We start from the raw sequence: 17,430 nt of genomic DNA on the forward strand, positions 1-17,430 counted from the left end.
GATGTTCAAGTAAAAATAAAACAACAGAATTCTATTTAAAGTTTACATTATATATATTCTTTATTTCAAATATATGTCCCACATTCTACATCTATATTATGACGAGCTGCATTGGTCTCACAGATAATGTGTTTTCATAAAAAAGACTCCAGTCCCTTTACCGGAATCAAATGGCAACTCTTCTTTATCCATTTTCAAGATGATTCTTTCATGAGGAAGGTCCGGTCCCAGTGTCCCTACCAGCAGATGTCGCTGTTTTCCTTGGAGTGATATGGAGAAACCTTCCATCACCATCTTGGACTCTCGCACCCACATGACCCAGAAGGCCTTGTGAGGAATCCGCCAGCTTAGCCAATGAAAGGTCAGAAAAGGCCTTTCTGTTACGTCACCCGCGAGCAGGGGCGGGACTTCCGATGCACTCTGGGCGGCTATTGGTCTTCACCCAGAATCTACTCCAGTACCGGGTGGAAGGCTCCGGCGGGCGGCTGCAGAGGCAGGTGCTCGGAGGGAGAAGGCGCCGACTCCTTATCCTCTCAGCTCGCCGGAGGGTGTGATGATCGCTGAGGCCACCGGGTTCCCCACGTCCGTGACGGAACAGAGACCCTTTACTGCCCCTCCCATCGCCCCTGCTTCTTACCGGCCGCTCCGGCCTCTCCGGCCTCGACCCGCGCACAGCGTGCAATGGCAATGGCATTGCTCAGGGGCTCAGCTGAGGTGAGTTCGCGTCCCCCTCCCCGCCACACCGGCCCTCCCCGCCTCCTCACACTCCACCCAGCAGTCTGGGGTCAGGGCGCCTGTCACGTCCTGCAGCTCAGGTCCCCGTCAAGGACTCTGAGGAAGGTGGAGGGGAGCGAGGAGTGTGGTGAGATCTGAGGACACAGGAAGTGCAGGGCAGAGTGGACAGGGGTGACCTGTATCTGAAATTCCCCTGCGGATGTGGGTGGTGAGTATTGAATCCAAGGTCAGAGACGGGCAGGGAGGATTTCAGAGCCGCATGCCCTGCTCTCCCCAGGCTGTGGGGTCCACCAGGAATCGGGTTGTGCTAGATCCTTCTGAAATCCCTCAGGCACTCTCTGGATGCCATAGGCCAAGGCCCCGGGTGAGTCCTGAGAGGTCCTGTGCTGTGGAGCAGGAAGGGGGCAGAGCTGAGGCAGTGAACCGGGGGTCTGAAGTTGTGATGAGGTCAGACATTACACAGTGGTGTGCACATCTGGAGGAAGTGTGAGCTGATGGTTCTGGAAACCTAGTATTGAGACTTTAATAATATATATGTATATGTTTTTTTATTGATTTCAGAAAGGAAGGGAGAGGGGGAGAGAAAAAGAGAGAAATGTGGGAACCCCTTTCAAGGTCCCGCGTGTTTCAGGGTTCCTGTTAAGGGTTCGGGTTCCGGAGAAGGCTGCACACAAATGAAAGAGACTAGAAAAGTATTAATTTGGGAAATGGGGGACCAGATGGGAGTCCACCTCTAGGGGGAGGACTATCACTGCTCTGCCCTTGATTTCCCTTTTATTAAGGTTATGAGATACACCACATCCATTAGACTGGTAATTCCAATAATAGACAATCAGCAAGAATTTACATATGACTAACAGGTGGAGGCTGCTTTAACTAAACAATGAGTAATTAGATCCCATCATTCAGAGCAATTAAGGTTGACCAGCCTTCCGGATTCCCTGTTGACATTTCTCTATTAGTGACAATGATGGGTTCCTGGCATAGAAACATCATTGATGAGTGAGAATCATCCATAGGCTGCCTCTGGAAGCCCGTACTGGGTATGGAGTCTGCAACCCGGGCATGTGTCCTTGATTAGAATCCAACCCGGGATCCTTCAGTCCACAGACCAAAACTCTGTCCACTGAGACAAACCAGCCAGGGCTGCTATGAGGACTATAGGGTGAAGCATAAACCCTTGGCTTTGTCTTGGAAGCATGATCTGGGAAACTGCAGTGGTCTTGCTTGGCAGGAAGGCTGGGGCCCTGCAGGCATGGCCCAGAGCTTAGATGGTGTTTCTCTGCTGTCCCTCTTCCCAACCCATGTGTTGTGCTGAGGGCAGTCACAGTGACTAATGGGACTGTGGTAGGAGAGCAGCCAGCACAGGCATTAGGGCCTGGTGTCCACACTAAACTGGGGCGCCCTGGAGGAGGAGGAGGGTGAGGAAGATGTGTAAGGAGTAGGATGGCAGGTTCTCAAAATTTCAACTATGGTTTCAATTATCTCAATTCTGACAGGTTGGTGTGACCTTTGAGGACATTGCCCTGTACTTCTCCAGGGAGGAATGGAGCCTCCTTGATGAGGGTCAGAGACAGCTGTACCTGAATGTGATGCTGGAGAACTTTGAACTTGTATCCTCCCTGGGTAAGACCCTCACTCTGGCTGGTTCCTGAGTCTTGGCTTTGCATTTCCCCATGTCCCCTCACTTCCAGGGATGCTTTGTCCTCACCTGTGGACTGTACACATTGCTTGAGTTGTTCAGTTTTCTAGGTTTTTGCTGTGTTTGGCAGGGTGGGTTTGATTGCACTGCTCCCTTCTATAGTTTTAATAACAACACCTGCTGCACCGAACTGGTAGGGAGGGTTTGTGGGTGGTTGTGTGGCAGGGAGACTAATGGATTCCAGTTGAGTAGAGAGCAAAAGCATATTCTTTATACCTGTTGGTCATTTGTACGTATTTTTTAAAGTAGTGTCTACATCCTTGGTCTTATTTTATTTGTAAATATTTTTTAATTGATTTCAGAGAAGAAGAAAGAGAGAGAGAGAAATGATGAGAGAAAATTATTGATTGGATATCTCCTGCATGCCTCCTACTGGGGATCCAGTCCACAACCCCAACATTTTCTCTGACCATGAACCTAACCGTGACCTACTGGGTTCACAGATGAATGCTCAACCCCTGAGCCTAACCAGCCAGGGCTTTAGTCCTATTTTTAACCATATTTATTTGCTATTGTGTATTTTGAATAATTTTTCTAGTTATATAGTAAAATACATCTCCTTTTGCATATGTTTAATTGTGCTTTGTAAATACTGAATTCTTGTCTTATTTACAAACTAGTGGCCCAGTGCTAGGATTCGTGCACATTGAAAGGAAATTAATTAGAAGAAATATTTTTAATATCACTATTTGCCCCTTCTCTATAATAGAAGCCTCCGAAAGGAAAGAAAATTAGTAAAATGTATATGAAAACAATATATAAATTGATTAATAAAAAATTACAACATGGTATAACAACCACAAAGACATGAAAAAACATGATGTAAATACAACATTGATGAAAACAATGACTGATAAGTGATTAAACTTATTCTAATATTTCCCTGTATACCACATTAAGAGTAAAAACACCTTCAGAGTGCTTGACTAATTTCCCTTGTGATAAAGTATTTACAACTTTAACTTTCATGTCACAGGCTCTTCGAACTCTAGTGGAAGCAAAATATAACTGACGATGTCTGAAAAGGGGTTTAGGTAGGAATATTCCTACTCTGTGTAGAGTTTATCCTTGTGATTTATTAACAGGTACATTCTGTCAATCATGCTACTTTCATCCAGCTTCAGAATGTCAACTAAAACGATCAAATTCATGATCGACAATGACAGAAACACACCCATGCAATTGGCACCATTGAGCGTTTTATATGTATTTTGCATGCAAAAGTAAACGTTTATTTTTTAAAATTATTTTTCTTGATTTCAGAGAGAAAGGGAGGGTAAGAGAGAGAGAGAGAAATATCAATGGTAAGAGAAACACATCAATTGGTTGCCTGCTGCATGTGCCCCAATTAGGGACGAGGATCAAGCCTGCAACCAAGGTACATGCCCTTGACTGGCATTGAACTCAGGACCTATCCATCCTCAGGCTGATGCTCTATCCACTGAGCCAAACTGGCCAGGGCATCAACTTTTATTTCTATATTACCAATGCGCCTCATATGTAAGGGCCGGTTGGTCAGACGGACTTACGGTCAGTCACTTAGCCTTTTATATATACACAGAAGATTCCATGCTTTTGGCAACTCTGCATTCAGGAAGACTAGTGTGGCTAGTTTTCCATCAGGCTCAAATGCTACCAGTGTTTACCCATGAAGTGTTTTTTTTTTGTTTTTTTTTTTAATATATTTTATTGATTTTTTACAGAGAGGAAGAGAGAGGGATAGAGAGTTAGAAACATCGATCAGCTGCCTCCTGCACACCCCCCACTGGGGATGTGCCCGCAACCAAGGCACATGCCCTTGACCGGAATCGAACCCGGGACCCCCGAGTCCGCAGGCCGACGCTCCATCCACCGAGCCAAACCGGCCTCGGCCCATGAAGTGTTTTTAATGAATTGATGTAGAATGTTTTCAGCAACACTATTGTCTTCTTAGCCTTCATTATCGTGTTACATAACAGGACTTTATATCACAATATTTGCTTTATTTGGTTGATCTGATTCAAATGCACATATCTTCAATATATTGATATGATTTGCAAGTATGGTCTCCCATCCTCCATTCGATTTCCTTTTCATTTCATTTTGTTAATTGCTTTTGTGCTGGCAAAAAGCACTTTGATTTGTTTTACCCTGACTGTTGATTTTCTCTTTTTTTGCCCGGTGTTTGGTGCCACATCCCAGAAATCATGTCCAAAACAAGTCTCCAAGCGGTTTCCCTGGGTCATCTTGAAGATCTTGAAAATTTTACCATGGATGTTTAATTCTTTCATACAATCTGAATAAATGTGTTTTTTTAAAAATATTCTATGGATTTTTTACAGTGAGGAAGGGAGAGGAAGAGAGAGAAACATCAATCAGCTGCCTCCTGCACAACCCCCAATGGCAATGTTCTCGCAACCAGGGTACATGCCCTTGACCAGAATCGAACCCAGGACCCTTGAGTCTGCAGGCCAACGCTCCATCCACTGAGCCAAACCAGTCTGGGCAATCTGGGTCAATGTTTATCCATGGTTTTGTTGTTTTCCTTGTGAATATATATATTTTCAATACCTCTCATTGAAGAAACTGTCCTTTCTTAACATTTTTTTGTGGTTTTGTCAAAGATTACCTAAATAAACCTATGTTCCTGGGTTTATTTCTGTGTTTTCTGGTTTTTCTTGTTGTTTATTGTCTTTATTTTTGGTTGTATTTCAATACCAAACTGTTTGGTTGCTTTGCCTTTGTACTAGGTTGAAGACAGCAAGTGTGATGCCACCACGCTTGTTCTTGCTTAAGATTGAGTTTGCTATAGGAGATCATTTGAGGTTTCTGAGATTGGAATTTTCATCCGGATTGCATTTGATTTGGAGATTGCTTTGGGCAGAACAGGATTTTAAGGATATTACATTTTCAAATGGAAGAACACTGGATGTCTTTTCACCTTTTCGTGGTTTTTCCCATTTTTTCACCACTGTGTTCTAGTCTTCAGGGTACAGATCTTACATCTTTATGGTTTAATTTATTCCTGAGTATTTTATTCTTTTTAATGCTATTTTAAACTTGACTACTTCCTTCATTTTTTTTAAATGTGTTTTTGTTGATTTTTTAGAAGGAGAGGAATGGAGAGAGAGTGAAACATCCAGCTGAGAAACAGCGATCAGCTGCCTCCTGCACGCTCCCTACATGGGATCTTGCTCACAACCCAGACATGTGCTCTGACCAGCAATAGAACTGGTGGTCTGTCAGTTCATGGGAAGATGCTCAATAAACTGAGCTACACTGTTGAGCGTCCTTTCTTCCTTTCTTTATCAGTAGGAGAGCTGCTGTGCAGGAGACACCCCTATGGAGCAGGACTTGCTTCAGTGGGGCTTTGTTGCTCAGTGAGTCTGCCCCTTGAGTGTGTTGCTTATGGATGTTGTAAGCTTGTGTGGTATGACACTGACCACTGGGTACACTGGCTCTTGGGTCTCCTGGGATGTGTAAAGTTAGCTACTGCCTGGGGCCAGAAGGATGTACAGAGAGATCTTCAGAATCTCCTCTTTGTATTGGAAGTGCCCCGCCAAGGCCCAGCTGTGAAGCAAGGAAGGCTAGTGCTGGTGCCAGGTCTTGGGCATTCATTGATAGTTTTGGAACTTCCTGACCCAACTGCAACTTGTTTGACAGATTTTAGCCTGAGAAAGGACAGGCCATTTATTTTTATTTTATTTTATTATTATTATTTTTTAATTTCTTTATTGATTAAGGTGTCACATATTTGTCCTCATCCCCCCATTCCCATCCCCCACCCCTCTCCACGGATGCCCCCACCCCCCTGTTGTCCTTAACCATTGGTTAGGCTCGTATGGATGCACACAAGTCCCTTGGTTGATCTCTTCCCCCTACCCTCACCCTCTCCTACCCTCCCTCTGAGGCCCGACAGTCCGATCGATGCCTCCTTGTTTCTGGGTGTGTTCTTGTTCATCAGTCTATATTGTTCATCATTTCCCCTAGATGAGTGAGATCATGTGTTACTAGAAATATACTTATAAGAACTGAATGTGAGACGAGCAATAATAGTTATGCTGACAGGCAAATGAATCAGTCTGTAGTAAGTTTCTTTCTGGACCAACAGTTCTTTTGAGACCCAATTTCAATGTCCACCAGTTCCTTATGTGTACATGTCGGCACTGAGTTTTCAGCTCTGGATGGTGGACAAATGGTGGTAATGCAGGTCCGACTCCCTCTGGTTTGGTCTCGCCCGGACGCAGGGGTGCGGCTTCACCCGGACTCAGGGGCGCGCGGCCTCACCCGGACCTGGGACCCAGCATCACCCGGGCCCCGGGGCGCGTGGCCTCACCCGGACCCAGGGGCGTGTGGCCTCTCCCGGACCCAGGGGCACGGCCTCACCGGACCCGGGACCCAGCCTCACCCGGATCCAGGGGCGCACGGCCTCACCTGGACCCGGGATCCAGCCTCACCCGGACCCGGGACCCAGCCTCACCCGGACCCAGGGGCGCACGGCCTTACCCAGACCCGGGAGGACAGGCCATTTATATACAAAAGCTGCAGCACAAAGCTTGAGTGGCTTGTGGTCTCAGGGAATCACCAGGGGAGAGCAAACAGAAATGGCTGCCAGTCAACCCAGGGACCCAGAATGTCGTGGTTGTGGGAGGCAGCAAGTATAGGCTTTTGCCTACACTGCCATCTTGGATCTCTTCTCCTGTAACTTTTCTGAATTTCATTCCTTATGTTTCTTTTATCTTCACTCGAAGAGTGAGAATATTTTTTCCATTGATTTTTATTCTTAGGGGGGGAGAAAGAGAGACCGACAACAAGGAACAACAATTGGTTGCCTCCCACCTGGGGGGATCAGACCTGAAATCCATGTACCTGCCCTTTACTGGGAATCAAACCTGTGACCTTCCAGTGTGCATGCAGGCACTCTCAGAACTTAGCGACTCGAGCCAGGGCTATTTATTTATTCTTTAAATTATTTATTTAATTTTAAAAAACATTTTTATTGATTTCAGAGAGGAAGAGAAGGATAGAGAGATAGAAAAATGAATAATGAGAGAGAGTCATTGATCAGCTGCCTCTTGCATGTCCCCCACTGGAGATTGGGCCCACAATGTTTGCATGTGCCCTGACAAGGAATGGAATTGTATTGTACTAGGTCAGTGGTCGGCTAACCGCGGCTCACAAGCCATATTCGGCTCTTTGGCCCCTTGAGTTTTTAGCAAAGGCGAGATTAGGAGTACCCTAATTAAGTTAATAACAATGTACCTACCTGTATAGTTCAAGTTTAAAAAATTTGGCTCTCAAATGAAATTTCAATTGTACTGTTCATATTTGGCTCTATTGACTAATGAGTTTGCCGACCCCTGTCCTAGGTTATGGGCCGATGCTCAATCATTGACCTGCACTGGGCAGCCTTTATTTATTGATTGTAGAGACAGGAAGGGATACAGAGCAAGAGAAGGAAACATTGATCTGCTGTTCTCCGCATCTAAGCATTCATTGGTTGTCCCCTACATGTGCCCTGGTGGGGGGTCAAACCCACAACCTTATTGTATCTGGACCACATACTCAACAGCTGAGTTACCTGGCCATGGCTCTGAATTTGTTTATTAATTTCAGAAGCTCATATGGGATCTTAACAAGTTTTTCTATAGAGGGTTATGTCATCTCCTAACAGTAACATCTCTTATGATGCTTTGTGGTTCATAATGTGAGGTGTATTGTCTTAACTTTCATTTCTTTGAGGCTTTTTTTGTTTGTTTGTTTGTTTTTTACTTTAGTCTAGCTCAAGGTTTGCCAATTTTTATATTTTCTAGAAAACACCTATCAGGTATCCTTTTATTTTACCCTATCTCCCTTTTCTTGTTTCTTGTTCAAGTATTTATTGTTTCATTCCTTTGCAACGTTTGGGTTTACGTTCTTGTTTTGTTTCTAGATTCCTGAGATGGTAGGTTAGGTTTTTTGAGATTTGCTTTCGTAATGTAAACATTTATCCCTATAAAATTTCCTCGTAGAATTGCATTTTCTGAATTTTATACACGAATTTTGGTAAGTTGTCTTTTTATTTACTTTCTCTGTAGACTTTTTTGAGTTCTCTTTTGTGTTTGGTACCTTGAAATTCTTATTTTTTTATTTATTATTGGTTTCAGATAAAGAGGAAGAGAGAAGGAGAGAGAGAGTGGGGGAAGAGAGAGAGAAGGAGGGAAACATCAGTGTGAGGGGAAAACATCAATTGGCTGCCTTCTGCACACAAACTAACTGGAAATGGAACCCACATAGTGATATGTGCCTTGCCTGGGAATTGAATCCTAGACCCTTTGGTATACAGGACGATGCTCCAACCAACTGAGCCATACTGGCCAAGGCAGTCTGTGGTTTTTAAACACTATCATTTCCAGTATTTTTAGAAGAAGCCACCTATGGCCAATGATAGCAGAAGCACAGAGGCTGATAGAGGGCCCTTGTTTTTTACTGTAGGTATCTTCACGTATGTTTGTTCCCCCAGTCTTCCCAGTCATCCTTTCTGTACAGTTCTCCTTTATTTGTGTTCTGTAATACTGTTTGTCTTCATGGTACTCTTATCCCCATTTCCTGTGGGCTGCTTTGTTCATGGATAGCTGTCTACTTACTCTGGAATGAGGGGAGAAGCTCATATTTCCAATCCTGCGATTTTGCTGATGTCACTCACAGAGGTCTTTTGTCTGTGATATCATTTGTCCTTTGTTGTTCTACCACAATGTTGATCATCCATCTTTTCTGATTTTCTTTGAAGATTTGCATCATTTATTCCATGCAATTGTTCAAATGGGATATAAGGGGAAGAATCATTTGTGCATCACAGAAGAAACGTGACTTTATGAATGACACAGTGGACCCACAGGCGGTCTTGCCTTGGTGAAGGGTCATTGGGGAGGCTTTCACGCCTGGCCTTTGTTACATTCATAACTAGAAACTTGTTTTATTCATCAGTGTTTTATTACAGTGGTCCAGTCCTTACCCACTTATGCTTGTTTTGGGTTATTATTGATACTTTGTCAATGACACGGGTTGAATAGTGATCATTTCTACTCAGATTCTCTGCTTACAGACAACCTTAACCTCTATGGACTTGTACCTCTGCCTCTTTCACAGGTCTCTCTTTACTGCAAACCAACGTTGGACCATGCCTGCACCACCTTGGAGTGCACAAGTATTATTATATTGACGTTGAACATTATGTGCTCTAATACAATTAATTTTTATAGGTATGAGCACCTTCAAATGATTCTACACAGACTCACATGGCCAGCATGTAAGGTCCTCAAAAAAGCCTTTGTGCAGGACAATGAGTAGAGCCTTTCTCTCTTCTTTGTATCCCATCCTGTGCTTCTGTCCTTCCTTTGGTAAGATTTTCATCGTTGACTGACCATGTTATATACTTGAAGAGTGATTTCCTCAGAGTCTACTTCACTAATCTTGAAAATCTCTCTATGGAATCATGCCTACTCATAACCGATAAACATTTGTGATGAAGATACTCTGATTCCATAACATCAACATGTACTTCACCAGATTTTCCTTTTGTTCAGGTTGCTGCTGTGGAGCAGAGAATGTGGAGGCCCTGACTGAACAGAAGGTTTCTGTAAGAGTGTCACAGGCAAGGAATCCCAAGGTAGCCTTGTCTTCCCAAAAGAGCCACCCCTGTGAGAGTTGTGGGCTGGTCTTGAGAAACATTTTCCACTTGACTGAGCTGCAGGGAACACAACACGGACAGATAATGTTGAGATGTGGGGCATGTGCAAAACGGTTTTACTGCTGTGTAAAATTTCACCAACAGCATGTGAGAGAGAAGACTTTCAATACAGGTGTGGACAGGATCTCACTTGCAAACAGCTGCGATTTCAAAGTGTCCCAGAATCATTTCACATGCGGGGAGGTTGGGCAGGGTGTCCTTACCGGGTCAGGACATCTCCACCTAAAGGCTACTCTCACCAGGGATAGTCCAACTGCTATTCTGACGTGCGGTATGATGTTTCAAAGGAGACAAAATTATTACACCAGAAAAGAATATAAAGACATTAGTTGCACTCACATGTTTATTCAGCAAAAGGGTGTCCATGTTGGACGTCAGTGTTTTGTGAGCTCTGAATGTGGAAAACATTTTACCAAATATTCTAGGTTTCAATATCAACAGCGAGGTCACACTGGAGAAAGGCCTTCTCAGTGCAGTGAATATGGGAAAGCTTTTAGCAGTAGTAACAGCCTAGGTAATCACCAAGCTTTGCACACTGGAGAAAGGCCTTTTGCATGCAGTGAATGCGGAAAAACTTTTACCAGTGGCAGTGCCCTCCATTATGAGCAGAGAGTTCACGCAGGAGAAAGGCCTTATGAGTACAATGAGTGTGGGAAGAAGTCTTTTACCGGTAATAGTATTCCTCATTGTCACCAGAGAGTTCACACTGGAGAAAAGCCTTATAAATGTAGTGAATGTGGGAAAGCTTACACCTCTAGCAGTCATCTTTATCGTCATCAGAGAGTGCACACTGGAGAAAGGCCTTATCACTGCAGTGAATGTGGAAAACCTTTTACATGTAGCAGTGGACTCCAATATCATCAGAGAGCTCACGCTGGAGAAAAGCCTTACAAATGCAGTGAATGTGGGAAAGCTTTCACCTCTAATACCCAACTTCATAACCATCAGAGATTTCATACGGGCGAAAAGCCTTATCAATGCAATGAATGTGGGAAATCTTTTACCCAGAGTTCTTCCCTTCATTGTCATCTGAGAATTCATACAGGAGAAAAGCCTTATAAATGCAGTGAATGTGGGAAATCTTTTACCCATAGTTCTGCCATTTATAGGCACAAGAGAATTCATACAGGAGAAAAGCCTTATAAATGCAGTGAATGTGGACAATCTTTTACCAAGAATACTGCCCTTTGTAATCATCAGAGACTTCATACAGAAGAAAAGCCTTATAAATGCAGTGAATGTGGAAAATCTTTTACCAAGAAAACTGCCCTTTGTAATCATCACAGATTTCATACAGGAAAAAAGCCTTATAAATGCAGTGAATGTGGAAAGTTTTTTACACGTAGCAGTGGTCTCCAATATCATCAGAGAGTTCACACAGGAGAAAAGCCTTATAAATGCAGTGAATGTGGAAAGTCTTTTACACGTAGCAGTGGTCTCCAATATCACCAGAGAGTTCACACAGGAGAAAAGCCTTATAAATGCAGTGACTGTGGGAAATCTTTTCGATGGAGAAGTTGTCTCCTGTGTCATCAGAGTTCACACTGGAGAAAGCCATTATGAGTGTAATTAATGTGAGGCATCTCTCAGGCATATTTCTAAATTCACTCTCCACATAAGAGTACAAATGTGAGAAATTTCTTAGATGTGTAGGAAATGTAGTTTCTAAGTTAGGACTTAACAATAGTACAAGAAAATTTGTGAATCCACATTTTTCTGAATTGCATCTCACACCTATATTATGTAAAGTTCCTGTAAGTGTTTTTACTATTGTGTTTGTGTTTTTATGTTGGAACACTATGTAATTATGTTGCACTTTCTAACAGAGATGTCCTGCCAGATCTATGTCACTGCATATTTCTGTTGCTGAAGGTATTTCACCCAAACCACCTGTAAGGTCTCTACAGATGGCATCAGTCACCATCCTCATGTGCCCAGGGAAGCTCACTCTTTTGTCTGATTTGTTGAAGAAAATTAGGAATACCTGAGCCCTTAGTTCTTTCTTGTTTCCCTGTCATGAGTTTCCACATAGGACTGCTTAGTGTTGTCTCCAGTAAACAGTGTTGCAGAGAAACTGCCATTTTTGGGGACATGCTATCCCAAGATGCTAATGATGAGTTTATTGAGTGCCTAAGTCATCAATGGGAGTACTGCCAGACTCGGGTTTCTTTCTTTGCAAAATAACGACGGTTTTTTTCCTAAGACTCCTTTAATCTTGGGTGATCTATTTACTGTGTGGGTTATTTTATAAGGAAATCTAGGCTCTCCAAGCATGGTGAAGCGAAAAACTTATATGCGGTCTCTCACATTTTTGCCCTTGAGGGAAGACTATGGTGCAGAAATTAGCTCAGCAGTTTTTGCCAAATTTACCTTGCTGCCCATACTTTCCTAGGAAGCACTGTGGACTCTTTAGTCCTCATGTGAAGGTGGATGCTTTGAGACACAGAGATCACTCAAAATAGGGGGTATCTGTGACAACCTCAATTATGTCTGGGTGTATAAAGCGCCGAACAGACTGTCAAATTACAGAGGGAAGGCCGGGGAGGGGGGTAAAGAGATCAACCGAAGGACTTTTATGCACAGCAAATGGACACAAGACACTTGGGGTGGGTGGGATGAGGGCATAGGACGGGGTGGGGGAGGCTTCGGGAAGGTCAGTGGAGAAAAAAAAGGACATATGTACTACGATATGTAATCTACATGTAATACTTTAAACAATAATACAAAAATAAAAATAATTTAAATTATTATGTCTGAGACCATGAATTTTTTTTCTTGTTTGCAAGGGATGCCAATACATGTGAAGGGAATCTCTTGCCCATGTCTTATAGAGGGCCATGTGCCCTAATGCCTACAATTTCATGGGTGATGGTCACTGGTTTGAGGACCAGAGCAGTGAGGGAAAACCCTTTCACTGCAGAAACACTGACCTAATTGTTGTGTCAGAAGCCAGTTGCAGCATGTCAGCAGGGCTGATTCATCTGGAAATGGCTGAGGGCATTTTCCCAAACCTGAAAAGGATGCATAAAATGATTGCTTGCTACTAGACAGCTGAGGGCATTTCAGTCTATGTGTTATTGCCTCCTACTGGCCAAACACCTGAACAGCCTAAGGTAATTCCTCCAATCTGAAAATGGATTCTGTATACCAAACCCTGGCCTTTGATGTATATCTTCTTTGCCTTAGGACAGTTTGTGTTAATAAAAAGCAAGGGGTCCTGAGGCAAGAGAGAACTTGGTTTCTTTGGCCAAGCTCCTCTGGCCCCCAAATGCCTTCCAAAATTATGTTTTATCTCTGGAATCTTTAATAATTTACACACAGCGCCTTCTCCAGATTCCTGAACCCTTCTAGATGCTGGATTAATACCACCTGCATTGTTGGGCCAGATTGCATCCCTTTAGATGGAATGTTCCTGTTCCAATTATGCCCCAATTAACTGATTATCTGTCTAGATTTAGTGGGACAAATGCTGAGATTTTTTTTAGAAATGCATTTAGTTGTTCCCAGGTTTTCAGTGTCTGATCACTGAAAATGAGAGGGGTATTATTTGTTTAGGATGCAGAGGGTATGATTATAAAAAGTGGAGCAGGGTTTTTTTATGGCTTTTAGGGTTGCATGGACGGTAGTGGTGGGCTCGGTTGTGTTGGTATTGTTATACGAGTGATATGGATATCACGTCCCATGGAGTGTCAGTGGGGTTGCTAGGAGTGCTAGAAGGAGGAGGAGTCCAAAGAGGGAGATGCAGACGATCCTTAAGCACATTGTTAAGGAATTATTTGAGGGTCAAAACTAGAATTTGTGTGGTAAGGATTGAGAAGGGAGTGAGAGGAGGTATGGATCAATATAGAAGTTTTTAAGTGAGCAGTTGGATCATGCCAGAGGGGTAGAGTTTTGTATTTTGGTTTGTTGTAGGTGTCCTAGACTGTTTACAGTCCAGAAGAGTGATGACCCAGAGTGGGCGATTATTTCCTGTGGGGATAAGGAGCCATCCTTAGTGGATTTAGTTAACATTTTATAGGTTAATTTTTGTGTGATATTGGGGGGGTGGTTCATGATCCGCAATGGAATTATTTAGAATGTGTGGTTGGAGTAATTTTTCTATTGGGGAGAGTCTATTTACCCTAGGTTTGGAGTTTAGTTGTAGACAAGTTTTGCCTAGTAATTCTTGTAGTGTCTTGAATGACCTGTCTATGAGTAGTGTTTGTATTTTGTGTTTGAGGAGGCTGTCGTGTTTTCTTATTTGTCCAGTTGCTTGTGGATTATAAGGTAGGTGGAAGTTCCAATCAATGTCTAATTCTTGTGTTTATTGTTGGACTGATGATGTTGTGAAGTGTGTGTCTTGGTCTGATTCAATGATTTGTGGTGGACCATAGAATGAGAGGCTTGTTTGAAGATGTGGAGGGGAGGGAACTCTACTTACTAGATACTCCTTGGTGGGAGTTATCCCTGAGGTGTAACAACAGCAGGAAGGAGGGGTATGTAAGAATTTAGCCTTGAAAGTAGCTTATCTTGTTCTGTAGTTTGAAGAGAAGAACTGTTTGCATTAGAGGAGCCAGTAATTTGGGGGTTTAATTAGCAAGTGCTTCTCATAAACTGTGGAAGGTCACAGAAAAGAAACAGAAAGACCTTTTTCTTGTCCTTACAAATACCTCCACCACTTTCAGAACCAAGGCTTTATTGTCCTGAAGAGTGAGTACTTCTAGGAGACCAAATAAAGGGACACCAGCAGTACTGGGGGCATTGTGTTCAGGAGGATGTCATCAATGGGTCCCGTTGGAAATAAACCACTCAGTGAAATTTCTCCTGACCCCACAGTATGGACAAAATGATGATACATACTAAATATAGCAAGCATAGGTAGCCTGGCATGGCATGGTCAGTCTTACAAACTCAAAGGCCAAAAGTAACCACCTAGGATGGTTTGAAGTTAAAACTTGCTAAGTAAAAGCGAGTAACGGTTAGTTATGTTCTAGCCTCCTTTTTTTTGTTTGTTTGTTTGTTTTTTTGCATAGGTCAATCTTTACCTTATTGAGCCTGTCTACTTTCTTTTTGCATCTAGGACAGCGGTTCTCAACCTGTGGGTCGCGACCCCTTTGGGGGTCGAAGGACCCTTTCACAGGGGTCACCTAAGATTATCAGAAAACAGATATTTACATTACAATTCATAACAGTAGCAAAATTACAGTTATGAAGTAGCAACAAAAATAATTTCATGGTTGGGGTTCATCACAACATTGAATTACGGTAGCAACCATACTTGGGTAAAAATTGCTGTTTACTATTTTAACCTTGCTGTTTTGGGTTCTGTACTCATTTAAAAGTTATTTTGATTTTCTGAACTTATGTATGCTATCCCAATACTCCATTGATGATGGTTTGAATATTCCATTGATTGTGATCTCACTGGTTATCGAAGCACATTCCTGGGACCCAAGACAGTTCAATTATCCTAAATTGCCTTAGTAGCTACAGATAGTGCATTCCTGTTGACTCAGTGATCCCAGAATCTGGACAGCACAATTATTCTAAATTGTCCAGGTGGTCCCAGATAATGTGTTTCTGTTGATTCAGTGATTCATAGATACTTTAGATATCTAACTTGCTCAGTTTCACTTCTGTAAAATTGCAAAACAGGTTCCTCATTCCAGACCCAAAGATGTAATCGATACTTTTGTGATATTCTGCCTATATAAGCCAGGCGTGGCAAGCTGTTCGGGGCTGCAAGGTCTGGAGCACTTTTGCTCCCTCATATGCCGCCGGCCTTTAATAAATACTCCGGAATTCGACTTTTTTGAGGCGTCCTTTGTAAGATTGGGGTTACATTACAACAACATGAGAAACTGTATTAAAGGGTCGCATCATTAGGAAGGTTGAGAACCACTGATCTAGGACCTTTGGATTTTCAGGGAAATTTCCGTTTTACAACTGTTAACTATTGGAGAACATTTTAAAAAGTTTTTTGTCTATTTTTTTTTTTTACTTTTCATCCACTCCCAGATATTTCCCTCCTTAGCTCTCCCCTCTAATTTATCACCAGTGAATTTCATGTAACCCTCTTATGTCCTCTCCTTTGAGTCTAATGTATAAAAACGTAAAAAACTGCCATTCTCACAACTCTAGCTATTGTTATTTTGCTTCCTGGCAATGTTGCCAACTTGGGTCAAATAAACTTAGAAAAATTCTCCACAGGTTTGGACATTTTTAAAAATATATATTTTATTGATTTTTTACAGAGAGGAAGGGAGAGGGATAGAGAGTTAGAAACATCGATGAGAGAGAAACATCGATCAGCTGCCTCCTGCACACCCTGTACGGGGGATGTGCCCGCAACCAAAGAACATGCCCTTAACCAGAATCGAACCTGGGACCCTTGAGTCAGCGGGCCAACTCTATCCATTGAGCCAAACCGGATAGGGCAACATAACTATTTTGTAAAACTGGGTTGTCTTTATTGTTGAATTTAAGAGTTCTTTCTATATCCTGGATACCAGACCCTGAGCAGATCTTGGCTTTGCAGATAATTTCTCCCATTCCATAGGCTGTCTGTTCACTTTCTTTATAGTGCTCTTTGAAGCACAAAGTTTTTCATTTTGATCAAGTCCAGTTTATTTACTTACTCATTTAAAAAATTTTTATCCTCACCCAAGGAGTGGTGAAATTTTTTTCATTGATTTTAGGAGAAGGGAAGGGAGGGGAGAAAGGAAGAGAAAGAAGTATCAATGTGACAGAGACACATCAATTGGTTGGCTCCTATACCAACTCCAACCAGGGGCAGGGATTGGACCTGCAACCCAGGTACCTGCCCTTGATCAGGAATCGAACCCACAACCCTCCAGTGTGCAGGCCTGTGCTCTAACCCTTGAGCCATGTTTGGCTTAGGTTGCTGTCCTTTCAATGTGCTAGGAAACCAGTCTAACCCAAGGTGATGAAGATCTCACTTGAAAGTTTTATAGCGAACATGTCCACCTCAGAGACTTCCTCTGGGAGTTAGGTTTGGACATTTCTTACAACATCACCAAAAGCTATTGTCTCATGTGAAGCAGGAGAATCTTACATGGAGGTGTATCAGCATTTCCAGGCACTCAACTGACTAAAGTCAGATTTATAAACACAAACTTAGAGCAGACCCAGAACCCAGCAAGTTAGTGCTTTCCCATTGCTTTCAGAGAACAGAAGGAAATGCTCAAGACTCAGGTGAATGCGTTTTCATTGTGTACCTGCATGTTTTTAATCCTTACCTGAATGTTTCTTTTTACCCTCCCCCACTTTCCCTCTGAGATTCTAC

The 17,430-nt window shown here is 42.9% G+C and overlaps 1 protein-coding gene across 4 annotated transcripts; it reads left to right on the plus strand.

Annotated features, from left to right (window-relative positions):
- Positions 1-475: 475 nt before the first annotated feature.
- LOC307115853 (uncharacterized protein) lies at positions 476-12,620 on the plus strand. 4 transcript variants are annotated; one of them, XM_079799343.1, is made up of 3 exons: positions 476-714; positions 2,235-2,361; positions 9,982-12,620. In XM_079799343.1, the coding sequence occupies exons 1-3, from the start codon at positions 682-684 to the stop codon at positions 11,706-11,708; spliced, it is 1,887 nt and encodes a 628-aa protein (XP_079655469.1). In that variant the 5' UTR covers positions 476-681; the 3' UTR covers positions 11,709-12,620. The 4 variants fall into 4 exon arrangements, 1 of the variants encoding a protein (XP_079655469.1); XR_013815134.1 differs by lacking the exon at positions 9,982-12,620 and adding an exon at positions 4,619-4,984 and having other exon boundaries at positions 692-714; positions 2,235-3,471; XR_013815136.1 differs by lacking the exons at positions 476-714; positions 9,982-12,620 and adding exons at positions 3,414-3,471; positions 4,619-4,984 and having other exon boundaries at positions 2,234-2,361.
- The last annotated feature ends 4,810 nt before the right edge of the window (positions 12,621-17,430 follow it).

The sequence above is a fragment of the Cnephaeus nilssonii genome, assembly GCF_951640355.1.
Source record: "Cnephaeus nilssonii genome assembly, chromosome: 20".
NCBI lineage: Eukaryota > Metazoa > Chordata > Mammalia > Chiroptera > Vespertilionidae > Cnephaeus > Cnephaeus nilssonii.

What these genes read in the sequence shown, in the direction of transcription:
- LOC307115853 (XM_079799343.1), top strand. Translation starts at nt 682, where the DNA reads ATGGCAATGGCATTGCTCAGGGGCTCAGCTGAG. An exon ending in TGCTCAGGGGCTCAGCTGAG is followed by an intron (nt 715 to 2,234) that starts GTGAGTTCGCGT and finishes CAATTCTGACAG; the next exon opens with GTTGGTGTGACCTTTGAGGA. An exon ending in TGAACTTGTATCCTCCCTGG is followed by an intron (nt 2,362 to 9,981) that starts GTAAGACCCTCA and finishes CCTTTTGTTCAG; the next exon opens with GTTGCTGCTGTGGAGCAGAG.